General features: G+C 39.8%; 1 protein-coding gene and 1 non-coding gene across 2 annotated transcripts in view; one reads left to right on the forward strand and one right to left on the reverse strand.

The window, feature by feature from the left end:
- Positions 1–19,696, reverse strand: part of BTBD16 (BTB domain containing 16) — a 57,041-nt gene that overhangs the window by 16,083 nt on the left and 21,262 nt on the right. Inside the window, exons 8-11 of the mRNA XM_070752559.1 lie at positions 19,045–19,159; positions 15,206–15,275; positions 12,729–12,859; positions 8,139–8,258 (exon numbers count right to left, since the gene is read on the reverse strand). Coding sequence (XP_070608660.1) covers positions 8,139–8,258; positions 12,729–12,859; positions 15,206–15,275; positions 19,045–19,159 — 436 coding nt within the window. The remainder of the gene's footprint in view (positions 1–8,138; positions 8,259–12,728; positions 12,860–15,205; positions 15,276–19,044; positions 19,160–19,696) is intronic.
- LOC139168647 (U6 spliceosomal RNA) lies at positions 3,948–4,054 on the forward strand. Its single transcript, XR_011559317.1, has one exon. It is a non-coding gene; the product is annotated as a U6 spliceosomal RNA (small nuclear RNA).

Consider the following 19,696-nt stretch of genomic DNA (forward strand, 5'->3'; position numbering starts at 1 on the left):
AAGCAGAGAGCGCTTGGCTAGGGTTTGATAAACAAATCAAATTTTTCAGATAGTGGTGTTAAAAATTTCTATAGTATTCCTCAAGCAAGCCTTTTTCTGCATTATTTAATACAAACATGTCTAGATGGCCTTGTTATCTAAAGTGTGTTTAAAACACTAAAAAAAATGATCATAAAGTTCTTTTTTTAAAAATGTGAAGAATGCACTTGATTATTATTTTTTCTTGATAAGGTGGTGCAGAAGAGTATGGCCTAAACATGCTCCGAGTCAGCTGCTAGTACAACATGAACTTAATCTGGAAAGACAGAAAGAAATGAAGACACTCAAGATGGCCCTGCCTTCACTCTATTTGGTAGCAGAAGGAGGGGAAGAGAAACTGGCTCACATTTTCAAGATTTTTTTATTATAGCTTATACCCAATACAGGTAGTCCTTGACTTACAACAGTTCATTTGGTGACCATACAGCGACACAAAAAAAAGTAACATGACCATTTTTCACATTTGGGATGCTTGAAGCATCCCCATGGTCATGTGATTTACATGTGGATGATTGGCAACTCACTCATATTTATGATGGTTGCAATGTTCCAGAGTCACATGAGATTTTGTGACCTTCTGACAAGCAAAGTCAATGGGGAAACCAGATCCACTTACTAATTTAACAACCTCACTGATTCACTTAACAAATGTCACAAGAAAAGTTGTAAAATGAGGAAAAACTCGCTTAACAAACTTCTCACTTAGCGACATAAATTTCAGGCTCGATTGTGGTCGTACATTGAGGACTGTCTGCAATGAAGATTTCTCCTATTTCTAATGGTGTTTGTTTCCTAATATGATCTGCCTCAAACAGTGTGGTCAGGCGGCTGCATAGCTAGAGGTATAACAAGCAGGAAGAGGGAGATTATGATCCCACTATATAGAGCGCTGGTGAGACTACATTTGGAATACTGTGTTCACTTCTGGAGACCTCACCTACAAAAAGATATTGATGAAATTGAACGGGTCCAAAGATGGGCTACAAGAATGGTGGAAGGTCTTAAGCATAAAATGTATCAGGAAAGACTTAATGAACTCAATCTATATAGTCTGGAGGACAGAAGGAAAAGGGGGACATGATCGAAACATTAAAATATGTTAAAGGGTTAAATAAGATTCAGGAGAGAAGTGTTTTTAATAGGAAAGTGAACACAAGAACAAGGGGACGCAATCTGAAGTTAGTTGGGGGGAAAGATCAAAAGCAACATGAAAAAATATTATTTTACTGAAAGAGTAGTAGATCCTTGGAACAAACTTCCAGCAGACGTGGTTGGTGAGTAACTGAATTTAAACATGGCTGGGATAAACAAATATCCATCCTAAGATAAAATACAGGAAATAGTATAAGAGCAGACTAGATGGACCATGAGGTCTTTTTCTGCCGTCAGTCTTCTATGTTTCTATGTTTCTAAAGATCTGACAGACAACTTCAAGGGCCCTGTGCAAGGGTGGAGGGGAATATGAAGCTATCACACTGAGAATATTTGCTTTTGCACTGCTAATTAGCATCCCTCTCTCAGATGGGTCACTACACTTTTTATATTTTATTTTATAGATGTAAGGCATCCAGAAATAAGCTCTCTGACTACACACACACAAAAAGCAATGTGTCATTACAAGGTCAGAAATAAATCAGCCGCCTGTTGCTATAGTTGACTTCAAAAGGCTAAAATAGTTTTCTTTTACTTTAAACAATAGTTCATTTCCAGTTCCAAAGGATTTGCATAGAAACCAGCTGCCCTCACTGAAATGATCACAATGCCCTCTATCTGAATTGAACTCATTACAGTATTTGAATACAACACATTTCACCTCATAATTTTGGGGAAAAAATATTTTCCTGAGTTCTGCCAATATATTTAACTAACCATTTTAGTTTATTTTCACTCAGATGTTTGCTTTCTAAAATACAGTATGTGCCAACTTCTCACATTTTCTCCACTATCACATACAAATATTGGTAATAAATAGGTTTAACAATTGATAATTAATCAATGTATTTTAAAAGGCAAATAAGAACATGTAGATATATATGAGCTTGGATTCAAATTTTGCTTCTGGAAGAAGAATACTGTATTTTTCAGAGGATAAGACACATCTTTTTCCTCCCTAAAAGAGGCTGATAATTTGGGTGTGATTTATAATTTGAATATAGCTTTTTTTTCAGCACTAACTATCTGCTAATGATCTTCCCAGCTCTTACCTTGCAGGCTCTTTCATTGTTTCTCTCTGTGAAGAATGTTTTCCAAGACCTAAGACTTTCCAGGGTTTTCATTGCTCTAACTTGCTCTGAGTAAGTTTCTTTCCATCCCTAAGCAGGGACTAATGATGCTTCCAGCTCTTACCCGCTTACTAACTCTTTCATTGTTACTCTCTGCTAAGAATGTTTCCCAAGCCCTAAGTCTTTGCAGGGCTTTTTTTCATTGCTTTACTTACTCCAAATGTTTTTTTCTAGCCATAACCAGGTGCTAACAATGTTCCCAGCTCTTATCCACCTGCAAGATCTTTCATTGTTACTCTCTGTGAAGAATGTTTTCCAAGCCCCTAAGTCTTTGCAGGTTTTTTTCCCCATTGCTCTACTTGCTCTGAATGTTTCTTTCCAGATGCTAATGATGTTCCCAGCTCTTACTGACTTGCAACTCTTTCATTGTTACGCTCTCAGAATATATTTTTTAAAATAATGTGCTGGCTAAGGATGCTAGCCTGATGAATACCTGGTAAGAAGATTCTTTTCCCTATTTTTGTCCCTAAAACTAAGGTGTGTCTTATACTCCGAAAAATACCGTAAATCTTCTCTCACAGACATACAGATGTACATTCCAATCATGACAGTTGGGAAATTTTGGAATAAGGATATGTTGTGAAATTGTAGATTAGGGACTGATAATCTTTTTGGGCTTAGGGTCCATAGCTTTAGCTCACAGAGTGAGGCTGAGTTCATATATTACACAAAGTCATGCTTCGCTTAATATTAATTTGTTTAGAGGATTAAATCACAACTGTATGGCAGCTAAACCAAAACCAACAAGTACAGTGGTACCTCATCTTACGAACGCCTCTTCTAACGAACTTTTCAAGATACGAACCCGGTGTTTAAGATTTTTTTGCCTCTTCTTCTGAACTATTTTCACCTTACGAACCCAAGCAGCTGCTGCTGGGATGAAGGGGTTTCTTTTTTTCCCCTTTTTTGAAGAAAGAAAAGGGAGGGGCTGCTTGGAGTAGGAAACATTTTGCAGAGAACAGCGTGCTTGCAAAGGAACTGAAAGGGTGTCTTTTGAAGAAAGAAAAGGGAGGAGGGAGGGGCAGCTTGGGGGGAGGAAAATTTTTGCAGAGAACAACGTGCTTGCAAAGGAACTGAAACGGTGTCTTTTGAAGAAAGAAAAGGGAGGGGCGCCCCCCTTGTCTTTCTTCCTTCCCACTCACCCTTTAGCCTAGCCTTCCTTCTTCCACCTGCCCCCTTTAGCTGCTGCTCCCTGCCCTCTGTTTGCCTCCCTTCTAAAGTTTGGGATTTTCCTGAAGGATTTGCACGCATTATTTGCTTTTACATTGATTCCTATGGGAAACATTGTTTCATCTTGCAAACTTTTCACCTTACGATCCTCCTCCTGGAACCAATTAAGTTCGTATGATGAGGTACCACTGTATTTTAGTTTAGCTATATGTGGTATGTGAAACCACCTTGTACTTCCTAGTTAAATCCATTTTTGCTTTTGGAAAACAGTTGATGAGATATGAGAATTTGAGATTGTGCTAAGATTTAGAAAGGGGTGGACAATAATGACCCTTTTATGACTTGTGGATTTCAACTCCCAGAATTCCTGAGCCAGGAGCCTGGGAGTTGAAGTCCGCAAGTTATAAAGGAGCCATCGGTCCCCACCTCTGATTTAGAATGAAAACATAAATATGTGTGCTCGCTTCAGCAGTACATATACTAAAATTGGAATGATACAGAGAAGATTAGCATGGCCCCTGCGTAAGGATGACACGCAAATTAATGAAGTGTTCCATTTAAAAAAAAACAAAAAACATAAATATGTGAGTTCTTCTCTTTTGTGCAGCTGGGAGTTTCATTCTTTTTCCTTACTATGAGTATCTTGAAATAGATCAAGAAATAGTTCTAAGACCAATGCTTCAGTGCAGTTGATTTTAAAACTAGGAAACTGGATTTCCAAGTCCTAATTAGCAATACACTAGTCCAGGGGTCTCCAACCTTGCAACTTTAAGACTCCCAGAGTTCCTCAGCCAATAGAAGTCCACAAGTCTTAAAGTTGCCAAGATTGAAGACCCGCGCACTAGTCACTGAATTTGCAGAATGTAGATTTTAAGTATTTTAGACACTCTGTTCAATATATTTTTTCAGTTGATTGTGAACAATTCAATTGTCAAGATATCAGAGAAATCCAACAAAGCAGACATTGAGAAATACAAAGAAGGAATACAAAGCTCACGCAATTCAATTACTGTAAGTAATGACAGGGATCATCATTACACAAACATCTACACCCTTATATTACATGTCGGCATGTAAATATCCAGTACAGTAATGCCATCTTGGTGTCATTGTAGTTTGATGAAGATGCTGCTAAAGAATAATTGAAAAATAATCTTTAAATGTCTTGGAAACAGGAAATGGACTACAGAAGGTGGGCAGATTACTGGGACATATACTGTAACAGAGATGGCATTGTAGAAACTTTTGGCTAGCTAGTGTTGGAAACAGGATGCTGCATTAAATGGACTTTGGCTTTCACTTAGCAGAACTCTTCCTATGTTCTCAGAGTCATACTGAACATTAACTCTGAACTCTGCTGGGTTTTAAAATAGAGCTGTGATGTGGCAGAGGAGGCTTCTGTTGGAAAGAATCGCAAACATAGACCTCCTTTAGGCACTCTGGTTCTTTGGAAGCTGGCCAATAACTGGGAATTGGCTGAGATTTCCAGTGCAAGAAATCTCTTGCAGCTGTTTGCATGAACTGTGTAAGGAACTGTTATAAAGTAGCAGAAAGCTACTTGGTATCTCATGTGGCTGCTAAACAATGAGAATCTTTTTTATCTGCCTTTTCTCTTTGTCTATGGCAATCCAAGTCAAAAATACCATGAGTTGATTCTACAATTCTCTTTGCCAGACTTCTTTTTGTACCTACAGAAAATTGTGCTTGAAGCATTTGCACCTAATATAAGGATAACAGGTAACAAAATGCCACTTGGTTATGCTCAGGCAAACCTTTTAGGAAGGGTTGAACGGTATATAGTAATAGTATGGTTTTTAGGAGGCTCCAGTCTCAGTATGTATCAGCCATATGCAAAGAAGTCTAAGTATCAATGCTAGGCCAAAAATTTCAACCATCTCATGCAAGTTGATGAGACAGAAATAATGTCAATTTTTCTTTTCAAGGAGGAAGAAACTTTCATCCTTAAGGGTGAGATAGCATTTATCTTGCTTGAAAAGTAGCCAAAGGATATATGTGTTTTGTCCTTCATCATGTATTTATGATTCCTGGAGACTGTAGAGTCATTTCAATAACCATTTCATTGGTTAGATAAGTGGTGCCTGGCCTCTGATGACTAAATGGGCAAATGTCTATTATTGCAACAAGTCCTGATGAATTCCATAACTTTTTCAATAATACTTGGACAATCTCATTGGATTTGTGTTATCCACTGATTTCCTCTCTTTTCTGCTTTTCAACCTTGCCAAACAGAGTCATTTTCCCCATCATCCATTTGTCTCATAAGACCAGAGTACGTGAATTTTTGCTTGCAGATCATGGTCTCAAGGGCTATTAGAATAAGATCTCAAGATGTCATTCAAGACAACCCCTCCACTGGGACACTTTTCAGAACCAAGGGAAAGCAGTGATGGGAAAAAAATGTTGCCAAAATATACACACAACTAGCATCCTGTAACCCCTTACAATAAAGCAAGGACAAAAAGCATTATGAGAATGAAAATCAGACCTCCTTTGGCAGGGCAAGGAAATGGTCATGAAGATGGATTTTGAAATAATCCATTTTTAATCAGATGCAGTCACTGGATTTACGCAAATATAACTCTGGTTCCAATATGATGTCTATGAGTGGAAGCTGTATTAAAATAAATAGGAATCACTGCCAGATTAAAAGCAATTAGATTTACTCTTGAGAAGGATGTTTTGCATGCTAGGGGAGTTTTAATGGGTCTATTCATACCTATCCATTGTCTCTATTGGTTAGTTTCCTGCTAAATCTGCTTAATTTTAGTTGATGTGTTGGGATATCAGCAAACCCAAAGAATTAACTTCGAAAGTATTGTCTACATGTACATATTTCCACATGGCTTAATAAACAAGTGTTACATGAACTATTTATCCCCTCTTCATCCATTTCAAACTGAAGCATGTTACAGAAGATTATATTAAGCTGACAGAATACAAATCTGTAAATGTCAAGACTAGTATTTAAAAATTCAGTAAGCTTAAATGAGATGATTAAAAGGATGGATTTCTGCTCAATTAATCAGCTATTTTGAAAGGCAAGTGCCATCGAAATGCAGATTGCTTAATCACATCATCTTACTGTATCACGCACATTATATTAAATACAACCTGTAGAAGAATGATTTTATGCATCACGTTCATCCTGCATATGTGCCTGGCTGCAAATGCCCTTATTTTCAGAAATCTTTTGATAGAAAAAGTGTTTCTCAGGTCAAGCTAACAAACAATGATTCATCTAAGCCTTCAGCTCATTCCTATCACTTTGTGAAAAAGGCAGGACTGGGGTGGGGGTGGGAGGGAGAGATAAAAAAGAAGACCATTTGATATTCAGGCATAGGAAAGTCTCTTTTGATCCCGTCAGTGATTTCTTTATAGTGGTCCATGACTCACAGGAAAGAATGGTTCATGGGATAGCACCAGCAGTGTTGAGATCGTCTTTTAAAAGAAATCAACCTAAACCACAAAAAATATATTTCACAAGCCAGGCTGGAAATCTTTCATGAACTTGGCACACTTCTTGGAATGCTGTTTGGGTCAGGAAAGGACATGAAAAGCATGGCCTGCTGGATTTCTGCCTTAGCAGCAGCAGATGCAGCTTAAGGGACTGATCATTCTTTATATTATGTTTGACTGGGATCGGAAGGACATATGTTCAGCTGTAAAACATAGAGGGGGATTTCTGCAGGGAGCTTGGGGTGGCCTAAAGGGCACCTTCCCATTCTTATTAGTCATTTATCTGAGGCCAGCTCTCTTTCAAAACTCAACCGATACCATAGAACAGTGATGGCGAACCTTTTTTTCCTCGAGTGCCAAAAGAGAGTGTGTATATGCTATCGCAGTGTTTCCTAACCTTGGCAACTTGAAGATATTTGGACTTCAACTCCCAGAATTCCCCAGCCAGTGAATGCTGGCTGGGGACTTCTGGGAGTTGAAGTCCAGATATCTTCAAGTTGTCAAGGTTGGGCGACACTGCGCTATCACATGTGTACAAGTGCCCACACACCCATAATTCAATGCCTGGGGAGGGCAAAAACAGCTTTGCCCAGAAGCCTTCTGGAGGCTGGAAACAGCCTCTTTCAAAACTTCTGGTGGGGCCAGTAGGCTTGTGTTTCGCCATCCTCAGGCTCCAAAGACTTCCCTGGAACCAGGGGAGGGTAAAAATGCCCTCCCTATCCCTCTGGAGGCTCTCTGGAAGCCAAAAATGCTCTCTCAGAGCCTGTGTGTGATCCAAAAATCAGCTGCCCAGCACACATATGCACGCTGGAGCTGAGCTAGGGCAACAGCTCACGTGCCAGTAGATATGGCTCCGCGTGCCACCTGTGGCACCCGTGCCATAGGTTCGCCATCACTGCCATAGAACGTTTGAGAAATATAATAAAGTAGCTTGTTTAGAACTTCCCCTGTTGAAGACCACGTTAGATCAGGGAATCCCATGTCATTACATAATGGGTGTGGCTTAACCCCCTCCCCCCTTTTCCACATTCATCCCTTCTTTTCCACTTGTAATAGGCTAGAACTTCTGCAATTAGCCAAAGGACAGTTTGCTAGCAGAAGAAATTTAAATTTGTGCTGAGAGCTGAAGGAAATCAGGCCTAAGTCATGATGCATGGAACAAAAGTATACCTGCTAAAATATGTGAGGATAGCATCATAAGATGGGATTATCTGAATTTTGGGATTTTGCTGCAGGAATACCCAATATAGTGCAGTTCTCAAGAGGTAGAATTCATTGATGGTAAACAACCTGGTAAAAAGGGAAATATCAATCAATTACAGTAGTTACAATTTGAAGCAATTTTTTTGAAAGAACAGTCATTTTAAGATAAAGCAAAAACATTTCATCTTAGAGTGTTTTCTTTTAATGTTTTCAAAGGTTCTGTTACTTCAAATTCATGTAATATATACTGCTCAAAAAATAAAGGGAACACTCAAATAACACATCCTAAATCTGAATGAATGAAATATTCTCATTGAATATTTTATTTGCAAAACTATTCCATTTGCACAACAGCATGTGGAATTGACTGTCAATCAGTGTTGCTTCCTAAGGGGACTGTTTGATTTCACAGAAGTTTGATTTACTTGAGGCTATATTCTGTTTTTTAAGTGTTCCCTTTATTTTTTTGAGCAGTGTATTTCAGCATATTAATTAATGTCTGATCTTGGAGATATTGATTGTAATTCTAAAAACAGTAAGTGATATAGCCCAGTGTTTGCAAAATGCTAAGTTTAATAGCAGCCAACGTTACAAACTTGTATTCTAAAAAAATAAAACAAAAAATAATCTCTGAAATAGGGCAATTAAGATTAACATCAATGCCATTTCGATTTTCAGTAGAAACAGGGGCCGACTTTAATGGGGAAGAAATCCAGAGAACTTTGATTATGTTGCAGTTTAAATGTGAAAGCCCAACCCAAGATCTAGATAAGTGTGTTCTCAACTTCAACAGCTTACGATGGGTGGACTTCAAGCTTCAAAATTCTGTAGCCGGCAATTCTGAGACTTGAAGTCCACCCATCCAAAAGTTGACAAATACAGGTCTAAAATATTGTGATGATTACTTCTAATCTATAAAAATATTGTTAACACCTTAGCAGTCAGATATGACTTTGTTTTAAAAGCAAAACATAATTTTATTTACTGGTGCATACTCTCTATCCATGTGGTAGCGCAGTGGTTAGAATGCGGTACTGCAGGCTAACTCACTGCTCACTCCGATTCTGAGTGGCTCAAGGTCTTGTCTCAGTCTTCCATCCTTCCAAGGTCAGTAAAATGAGGACCCAAATGGTTGAGGGCAATATGCTGACCCTGTAAACCACTTAGAGAGGGCTGTATAAGTGCTATTGCTATTTCCTGTATTTTTAGTAAGAACCTCCACTGGATTGCTAGTATAATATCTACTGTTTAATCAAGACAAGTCTGGGCAACTAGTTGCTTCCTAAACTAATCTGATGAAAAGTGATCTTCTTGGCCCTCATCCTACCCACAAAGGAGACTTTGCAGAGAGGAGATGAGGCTAAGAAATGGCCAGACTAACATTACATAACTCAAGAAGACAGAGGCTTTTGTGAAAACCATGTACTGACAAGGAAATTTGAAAAGAACAGCCCTTAAAACTTTAGGGGAGGGAGTTAATTGCTTTCCGAGAAGAGTGAAATAAATGAAAGGCTGTGACAAGAGAAGAGTCTATTCAAAAATTAGAAGTGTGGAAAATGTGGGCAACTTTCAGCAGGAGCATGGGAATGAAACAGTCTGGCTATATACTGTAACTCATTAGGAAAATGGAGAATTTGAACAAATAGAGCTGGAGAACCTGTCACTTGCCTGCTACATATAGCTCTCCAGCTGATCAGCATTTCTGCCGCTGTCCCGTCCCCCCCATGGGAAGCTTGCCAGAGGGCGTGCGGGAGCTATTGTGCGGTGTGGTGTGTGACTTGCAAGGCCTGTTTTGAGGGGAAGGGAACAGGTTGGGGGGTCCTGGCTCTTCCTCCCGTGGTGAGAGTGAGCCAAGCAAGCACGATATGGCAGAAGGAGGGGGGGGGGGCGGCCAGGCACCCACAGAGGTTAACTGAGCTGCAAACCTTCGTGAAACTCTGCAATAGAGGTAATAGAAGCATGGAGCTACTCTGCGGGGAGATGTGTTGTAACCATGAAGCACCGTAACTCAGGACTGACGTAACCCGAGGACCCCCTATAATCAGATTTAGAAGGTTCCATAGCCCAAAAGGAATAAAAATATCCTTTCTGTTTACTTGATTTCTTAAGTCTGGTCTAGCTAGTGGGACCAGTTTGACTCTGCTGTACTTCCTTTCTTCTTAATTTCTACAATCTTTATAAGTACCTATATAATTATATCACTACTAAGTGAATATTAACATATGTGTTCTTTGCATTTTATGCTGTAACTCCTGCCATTTTATATTTGCTAAAATAGTGTTTGTATTTTATCATACTATAATGTAGTCCTTGATTAATGATGATGTTAATTGGGACCAGAATTTCCACTGGGAAGCAATGCAGTTGCAAGGCAATGTCACATGACTGCATTGATTACTCATTGCATTGATTAGTGAAGGTCCACAGTGCCGTTCCTTGAGGAAAAGAGGTCACTAGTGTTTCCCTGAAAATAAGACTCTGTCTTATATTTTTTTTGAACCCTGAAATTGTTGTGGTTGGCTCTGGGCCAGCTCCTCCAGTGGGGAATTTTGATATTAATTTATGGGAATCCTCAGTTTATCGGAGACCTGTTTTATTGCCAGCAGAATCGGACAGTGAAGTTGGCTCACAGCCAGGGACAGACAATGGGGGAGAGGAAACAGATAGGGAGATGGGTGCAGCCAGCTCACCAGTCAGTGCTCCAATTAGTGAGTCATCAGAATCGGGGGAGGACCCACTTGTGGATGCCCGTGTGCGCAGGCTTGTGGCAAGAAGGGAACAGTTGCGCAGGCATCTCCGAAGATAAGTGAGTGCACCTGTTCAAGGGGTAATTATGTTAATGAGCTTATGATAAATATGGGCATTGGGAAGCGTGGGCTGTGGGCATTTATCCGTTGGTGAAGAAAAGGCTTTTGGAAGACAATTGCTACAGCGTATTCAAGGACTTTTAGGAAACTTTGGACATTTCAGGGTAAAAGAACTCCTGAGGACTTTTGGCTTGTGTAGCTGTGTGAATTTACAGCTGTCTTATCTACTCTTTTGTTTTGGCACTCTTCTGCATCCAAGGACTTTCGGGTGAGAGTAATTTGACTCCTCTCGGAGCTTGTGTTTATAAACTTGCTTTTTTGCCTTTTGACTGTGTGTGTGTTTGAAACTTATTCTGAACTCACTGGGGGACTAATTGCCAATAGCCTGGCATAACAGAAATAAGCACTTGGCCTTATTGCCATGCACTGAAAAGCCCGAATAGGCTTATTATCAGGGGATGTCTTATTTTGGGGGAAACAGGGTAAGTTTGCTGCCAGGTTTTAACAATCAAAGTCAGAAAGGAAGTTGATAGGAAGATGCAAATTCCAGGTAGCTTGCACTTGGTCAGCAGGCAGATAAATGGTGTCCAGTTTAGCAATTTCAGGTTCAAGGCAATGATGGCCTGCTACCGAAACAGATTTTTGGGATGTGTGCACAGCTGCATGCCCCTGATGTGCGCATGTGCACCCCCATGTGAGATTTGGCTTCTGAGTATGCACAGCAAGTGAAATCTCACATGACGACATTCACATGAGTGAAATGTTGGCAATTTTCATCTATTTTTGCTTCTGCGCATGCGTGGAAGCAAAAAATCAGAAAAAAATCACTGAAATCTCACTGGCATGAGCGTCTTCAGATGAGATTTTGCTTGCTGTGCATGCGCAGAAGTCAAATTTCGTACCGACTGGCATGGAGTGTGCACTGGTAGTGCTGAAAATGACAGGTCTTCACTAGTCCAAGATGGCTGCTGCTGGATGTCATACTGTGTTTGTGGGTAGGATTTTGAGCCTGGTGGGAGTCTTGTTGTTGGGTAGGGATGTGTCTAGAGGTGCTTGCATCAGTGTGCACAAGTGTTTTCAGGCCTGGGGGTAGTTGCTGCCAGGCAGGGGAGACTTACTGGAGCAGCAACCTTTCTTACATACGGTAATAATAATAATAATAATAATAATAATAATAACAACAACAACAACAACAACAACAAAACAACAACAAAACAACAACAAAACAATTATTATTATTATTATTATTATTATTATTATTATTATTATTTATTAGATTTGTACGCCGCCCCTCTCCGAGAACTCGGAGCTCACAACAAGCAATACAAAGTACGAATCCAATATTTTTTTTTAAATTTTTTTTTAAAACCCTTATTAAAAACAATCATACAGCCCAAACACATCATACATAAAACGGAACAGCCGAGGGGTATATCAATTTTCCCATGCCTGCTAACATAGGGGGGTTTTCAGGAGTTTACGAAAGGCAAGGAGGGTGGGGGCAGTCCTAATCTCCGGGGGGAGTTGATTCCAGAGGGCCGGGGCCCAATAGAGAAGGCTCTTCCCCTGGGTCCCACCAGATGACATTGTTTTGTCAACAGAACCCGGAAAAGGCCAACTCTGTGGGACCTAATCGGTCACTGGGATTCAGGCGGCAGAAGGTGTCTATTATCTTAATGGACCTTTACTCAATCTAAGAAGACCATGCCTGTATTCAGAACCCTGTCTTTTTAGCCAAGTACTTTCTCACCTTGGAGACTTAAGCACTTTCTGTAGCAGCTCGTGTGGCAGGTTCCGCAGAGAAATCTGGCAGCCAAGCTCTGGGACAAGTTTTACCTCAGTCCATCTTTCACAGATAGCGATCAAGTAAGGTTGCTTATACTGTTTCCAAAGTAGGGAGAAAAAGAGAAGTTAAAGAAACTCTGAACTCTAGAACCATCTTGTGGCGGAAACTGGAAATTAAACCACTGTGCCTATATTTGAGTGGAGACAAAAAATAAAAGAACATTCATTTTTTGATGGGTGACATTTTAATAGTAGCAAATCTAATGTTATAACATGGAAGTGCAAGTAATACATTTAGAATTCCACCCAGGAGGATTTGCAGATCTCTGTTGAGCTTGTGCTAATTTTCTGTACTGTATGTGAAAAATATCTCTGGTTTTCAATTCTTAAAGAATTCGAAGAGCACTTCTAAAGCCAGAGATCTGCAGGACTGTTGGTTTCCATCCAGGAGATACACCCAATTTATTTAAGAACTGTTTCCAGAAACCTCCTTCTTGAGCAAGTTAAGGATCTGTTACATGTAAATAATCTGTTCATTGAATAGATGAGTGCAAGTTTCATTAAAACTCAGTAAGAGGCAACCAACTGATGAAGAAGGAGCTAAAAAAATGACGTAGAGAAATCAGTTTGTTTCTGATTTCAGAACATCATTACAATCAAGTTGGAGTTCCTGCTCCCGCTGCTACCAATGTGCTGCATCTGTTTGGAACCCATATCGCATCTCAGACATTAACACCCTTGAAAATGTCCAAAGATACTTCACCAGAAGAGCCCTTCACTCCTCCACTCGAAATAGAATACCCTATGAGACTAGACTTTCAATCCTGGGCCTAGAAAGTTTAGAACTAAGACGCCTTAAACAAGATCTAAGTGTTGCCCACAAGATCATATGCTGCAACGTCCTGCCTGTCCAGCTTCAACCACAACAACACAAGAGTGCATAACAGATTTAAACTTAATATTAACCGCTCCAAACTTGACTGTAAAAAATATGACTTCAGTAACCGAGTTTTCGAAGCGTGGAACTCATTACCAGACTCCATAGTGTCATCCCCAAACCCCCAACACTTTACCCTTAGATTATCTACGGTTGACCTATCCAGATTCCTAAGAGGTCAGTAAGGGGCAAGTACAAGTGCACTAGAGTGCCTTCCGTCCCCTGTCCTATTGTTCTCCTATATCTCCTATACCTTTCTTCTATTACTATATCTCTTCTTCTATTCTTTCATTGATATGTTCTATTACTTTATCTTCTTTTCTATTATTTCTTAGATATATTTTACTATGAGTATCTCCTCTATAACCTTCATCATGTATTTTATTATGTGTATATAGATATATACCCACTAAAACCCTCATTGTGTATTGGACAAAATAAATAAATAAATAAATGTGTAGCTTCGAGTGTCTGGTGAACATGCACATGCATGTCCCAGAAAGATTTTGCTTCTGCACATGCACAGGAAACCAAATCTCACGAGTTGACACACACGTGAGAGAGATTTTGGTGATTTTGTTTTGCTTGTGTGCAGGCACAGAAGCAAAAAAAACCCACCGAAATCTCAGACATGTGCATGTCCTCTTGTGAGTTTTTGTTTTCTGCACATACGCAGAAGCGAAATCTCAATAGGATGCATGTGCGTGCATGCCAGACACTCCAAACTGCGCGCACAGTTCCGTTTTTACTACTGGTGCGATGGCGGCAACCGTATTGGTAGGAACTTGCTACTGATTACAACTATACAAAAACTTGCACAAACATAAGGAAAGCAAAATCGGCCCATTTATACAGTGGCCCCTTGACTTTTGCAGGGGATATGTTCCAAGACTGTCCGCAAAAGTCAAATTTCCGTAAAGTAGAGATGCTTCCTTCCTTCCTTCCTCCCTCTCCCTCCTCCATTCCTGGTTTTACTTACCCCCAGAACCTGCAGGGACAACGGGGCGGCAAGCTGGGGGTTTTGCTGCGCTCGCTGCCGGCACCTCCCATGGTGGCAGCAGCAGCACCGGTGCTCAGGGTCAGGGCAGGGGAAGTTGAAGGTCAAGGCAAGAGGGATCCAGCCAGGACTCCAGGCTGGTCAGCTGGGAGGTCAGATGCTACCACTAACGGAGAAGAGTTGGCGGTGGTGGACAGCAGTAAGGCTCGGCTTTAAGGGGAGCGTTCCAACACTCTGAGAATTAAAGGGGAGGGATCTGGAGGCTGGGGCGGAAGCAGAGCTTTTATTTAAAGAAGCAGGAAAGGTGGGATGGGGGGGGGGGAAGAGGAAAGTTAAAACGCATAGTATTGTACATTGTGCAGCCTGTTTGTTCAAAAAAACCACAGTATTTTTTATTAATATTTTAAAAAACCATGGTATAGCCTTTCTGCAAAAATTGGACCCACGAAAGTCAAGGGACCACTGTATATTAGTTTACTACTTTAAATTAAAAAAGTTTGCAGCTCACCTTGCGGCCTGCAATATAGTAGTTAGAGACATTGGTAGAACAAATGCTCCTTTTCATGACCTGGATGCACCTGAAGGGCAGAAAAGATTGAGCTATAAGCGAGAAGAGGGTTAAGAGGAGAACCAAAAGAAGGAAATGAGAAAGGCAAGTAATCTCTCTAGCCTTTGGCTCTCTATAAGCAAACCAGGTGCATTTTTGCAAATCACAGAATTTCTTTGTCCCTTGGGTGGGAAATTCTGGTGTGTATTTCAATGATTCTTCATAGAATCATGTTGAATCCTTTCTCTTCATACCCAGCTTAGCCTAGCTCCCTCTGCAGCATTTATCCTCTCAACGGGCATAGTAGACTGCTATTGTGGGGAAACAGTATTTGTTTACCTCATGTTTAATTATACAATTTTCTCAGGGGACAACAGAGTTTGCATCTTGGTCAAATATTTTATTTCTCTGTGGGACGAGTAAGGCCCTCTCCCTTCCCGATCCAGTCAGACAAATAAAAATGGCTCCTCTAGAGTTCTTTGTAGTGTCTTGGCAAAAAGCAGTTATTTAGAATAGCTGGACAACTTGTCTGAATTTAGGGACAAGACAGAAAGGAAGGGCAATAAAAATATTCCGTGTTTTTAAAACAAAATTTAAGGGGAAGGAGAAATTAACCCGAGACATCAAATCAAGACAGAAATTAAACAATAATTACTTTCAGTTCCCTTTATTAAAATCCCCAAGCAACGGGAAAACAATTATTTATATCAAAGCAAACAGAAGCTTTATGATAGTGAGACATCCATGGACATAAAAAAGTTTTTAAAATTCTGATCCAATACTCTGGTAGAAACCTGATATGTTCTTCTCCATCTGAAATAATTAACATTTTTTTCAAGATTTAATTACTCAGCCTTTCAACTATCATTCTACACTATGCACATATTTTCAAATTTATCTTATGAAAGAGGAGACAGAAGAATTGTACACCAGACACCACCGTTGTTTCATCACAAAATGCTTTTGCATAAATGGGGAAACTTGCAAGTTTAAAACTGTCTGTCAGTGAATTCATCTTACCACTTCTCTAGCAATTTAAAGCAGCAGAAGTTTACCAATGTTCTAAAAATACCACATTTTTCACAGTATAAGATGCAATTAGTTTTTGGGGAGAGAAATAGGGAAAAGAATATTCATCTGGCTAACATCCTTAGTCTGGTCAGTTTCAGCACATTATTTTATCCCCTGCTTGGGGCTTTAAAAAAAAAACTTATTTGGAAAGAATAACAATGAAAGATCTTGCAAGCCAGTAAGAGCTGGGAACATTGTTAGCACCTGGTTAGGGCTGGAAAGAAAAATTCTGATCAAGTAGAGCAATGAAAAAAAATCTGCAAAGACTTAGAGCTTGGAAAACATTCTTTGCAGACAGTAACAATGAAAGAATCTGCAAGATAAGAGCTGAGAATATCGTTAGCACCTAGTTAGGGCTGGGGGGAAAAGCTTTGAAAAAAGCTGCATCCAGAGTATAAGACGCACCTGAATTTTCAGCCTCTTTTAGGGAGGAAAAGGTGTGTCTTATACTCAGAAAAATACGGTATGTTTAACTACTGGGTTTTTTTTTTCAAGATAAGGAAGCCAATCTTAGAGTCAAATTTTATAAAGCACATTTAAAACTATACAACTTAGATTATTCATTCAACCTTTCCAGACAGGCAGAGAACAGGCAAGCAGAAAACATGATCTTGTGTTCTTACTGGATGAAAGAGATACATTTCTATCATTTTCTCACTCTAATATTGTTGGCTTCAAAAAGATGTATGGGAATACAGAAAATTTTGCCAATAATATTTAAAACCTTCTTTAGAAGTTTAGATAGAAAATGAAAAACTTCACTGGATCTTATCGGGTGATTAACATAAGCAAATATGCTTGATATATTATTCTACAGCAGCTTTCTCCAACCTGGGAGCTTTCAAATGTATCCTACATCTCTCAATCCCAAAAGAATTATAGGAGTGTGATCATTGGTAGTCCATCATTCTGGTTAGATGCTATGAGAGATAACTTTGAACATCTTTGGAAGCCTGCAGGTTTAGTGAAATCTGCATTGTAATATTACTAGAGAAACAATAGTTTAGATCAGGCACGGGGAATTTACCAGTGATGGTGAACCTTTTTTGGCTTATGTGCCAAAAAGGTGCGTGCGTACGCTAGCATGAGCTCAGGCCCGCACTCGTGCCCTCTCCCATGCATGCACACAACCTCCATGCAGTCCCGTGCATGCGCACAACCCCTCCCCCATGCTTCTCCCCACGCACGCACACAGGCCTCATTGATGCCTCCGGCTTCCTGAAGCCTGGGAATGGCAAAAAATGGCCCAATAGGCCAAACGGAAGTTTGAAAACGAACTTCCAGTTGGCTCGTTGGGCCCTTTTTCACCACTCTCAGGGTTCAGGAGGCTTTCCTGAAGCCTGAGGAGAGTGAAAATGACCGGAAAAAAGGCCGAAAATCAGCCGGACAGCACACACATGTTCCTCATGTGCCCTCAGATGTGGATCTGTGTACCGTAGGTTCACCATCACTGCCCTCTACGGAATTCTGAAATTGTCTTGAAGATGATTCTCTGAAGAATCAATGAGACGCACTTCCAGAATTTCCCACTGGGTGGCTAAAGAAATTCTGAGGCTAAAATGCCTCTGATGGCTGTTTGCTTGTAGAGACTCAGCTTGGTGAAGGTGCTGGCCTAGAAACACAAAAGCCATCACAAAAGCCAGCTGGATGATCTTGGCCCAATATTCCTTACAGAGTTTTTGTTGTGGGGAAAACAGGAAGAGGAAGAAGTACTGTGCATGTTTCTTCCTTCAAGTACTTATAAAATAATAAAGGTGGAATAACAACCAAATAAAGAAAATTTGCTGAATTTTTCTTTTATCTTCTGTGCTGGTAGATAAAGTTCATCAAAACTGACCTAATTACCCTTAGCATTTAAATATAAATGTACTGTACATTTTTCCTCCCTAAAAGAGGCTGAATGTAGCTTTTCTGAAGCTTCCCCCCCCCCCAGCTCTAACTAAGTGCTAACGATCTTCCCAGCTCTTACCTTGCAGGTTCTTTCATTGTAACTCTTTGCAAAGAATGTTTTTCAAGCCCTAAGTCTTTGCAGGGGTTTTTTCATTGCTCTAACTTACACTAAATGTTTTTTTCCAGCCTTAACCAGGTGCTAACAATGTTCCCAGCTCTTACTGGCTTGCAAGCTCTTTCCTTATTACTCTTTACGAAGAATGTTTTCCAAGCCCTAAGTCTTTGTAGTTTTTTTCCATTGCTCTACTTACTCTGAATGTTTCTTTCCATCCCTAACCATGTGCTAACAATGTTCCCAGCTCTTACTGGCTTGCAAACTCTTTCATTATTACTCTTTGAGAAGAATGTTTTCCAAGCCCTAAGTCTTTGTAGTTTTTTTCCATTGCTCTTCTTGCTCTGAATGTTTCTTTCCAGCCCTGACCATGTGCTAACAATGTTCCCAGCTCTTACTGGCTTGCAAACTCTTTCATTGTTACTCTCTCTGTATAATATTTTTTAATGCCCTTAACCAGGGGATAAAATAATGTGCTGAAGCTGACCAGATTTAGGATGCTAGCCAAATGAATATCTAGTAAGCAGATTCTTTTCCCTATTTTCCTCCCTGGAAACCAAGGTGGGTCTTATACTCTGTAAAATACGGTAGTTTAAAACACAGTTTGGGATAGACTTTGGTTGATGAAAGCTGACATGCCACTCAGAACATTTTTGTAATAAGAGGAGTGCCATGGCATCACTCACTCCACAAATGTCAAGCAAATTGTATGTCATAATCTACTTACTTTAGGAAAAGGGTAGGGAACTGCAGCACTTGTGCTGAAGCGAGAATTCCTAGAACATCTTCTTCATTCACTTCCGATTCAGGATCGTACATGTTCTTGAGTGCAACAGCAAAGGCTTCATCGTATCAACAGAATATGCCAATAAACACAAGGTTATATATATATATATAAGAAGATATCAGCATTAGCCCTGCTCCTGAACAGAATATTTATTGAGATTACTATAGAATGTCTTTGGAGTTTCTCAACCATGGTTGTCTTAAAACTGGTGGTGGTGGTGAGTTTCTCCTTCAAAAGGCAACAGGACTTTCTTGGGGGTTTTTTGTTTGAAAAAAGAACTGAAGAAGCTTTTGGATGAAAAGTGAAATGTTTTCAAAGAAAAAACCCCAAGACTGGCTTTTTGGAAGAGGAAGCACCTTTAAAATTACTAATTACTATTACTAAAATTACTAATGAACTATCATTTTATATACATTAGTTGTTCCCATCACCAATGATTTTAAACTTTGAACAATAGATGGATATCAAGAATGCCTTTTGTCAATAGTAAGTACTTCACCAGTTGGGTTTGTCAATATATGAACTAACCTAGATGTATGTTTGGGAGGAATTAGTATAATGTTACTTTAAGAACTAGGTCTGTAACTAGCCA

Source organism: Erythrolamprus reginae, chromosome 5 (assembly GCF_031021105.1).
Source record: "Erythrolamprus reginae isolate rEryReg1 chromosome 5, rEryReg1.hap1, whole genome shotgun sequence".
NCBI classification, from domain to species: domain Eukaryota; kingdom Metazoa; phylum Chordata; class Lepidosauria; order Squamata; family Dipsadidae; genus Erythrolamprus; species Erythrolamprus reginae.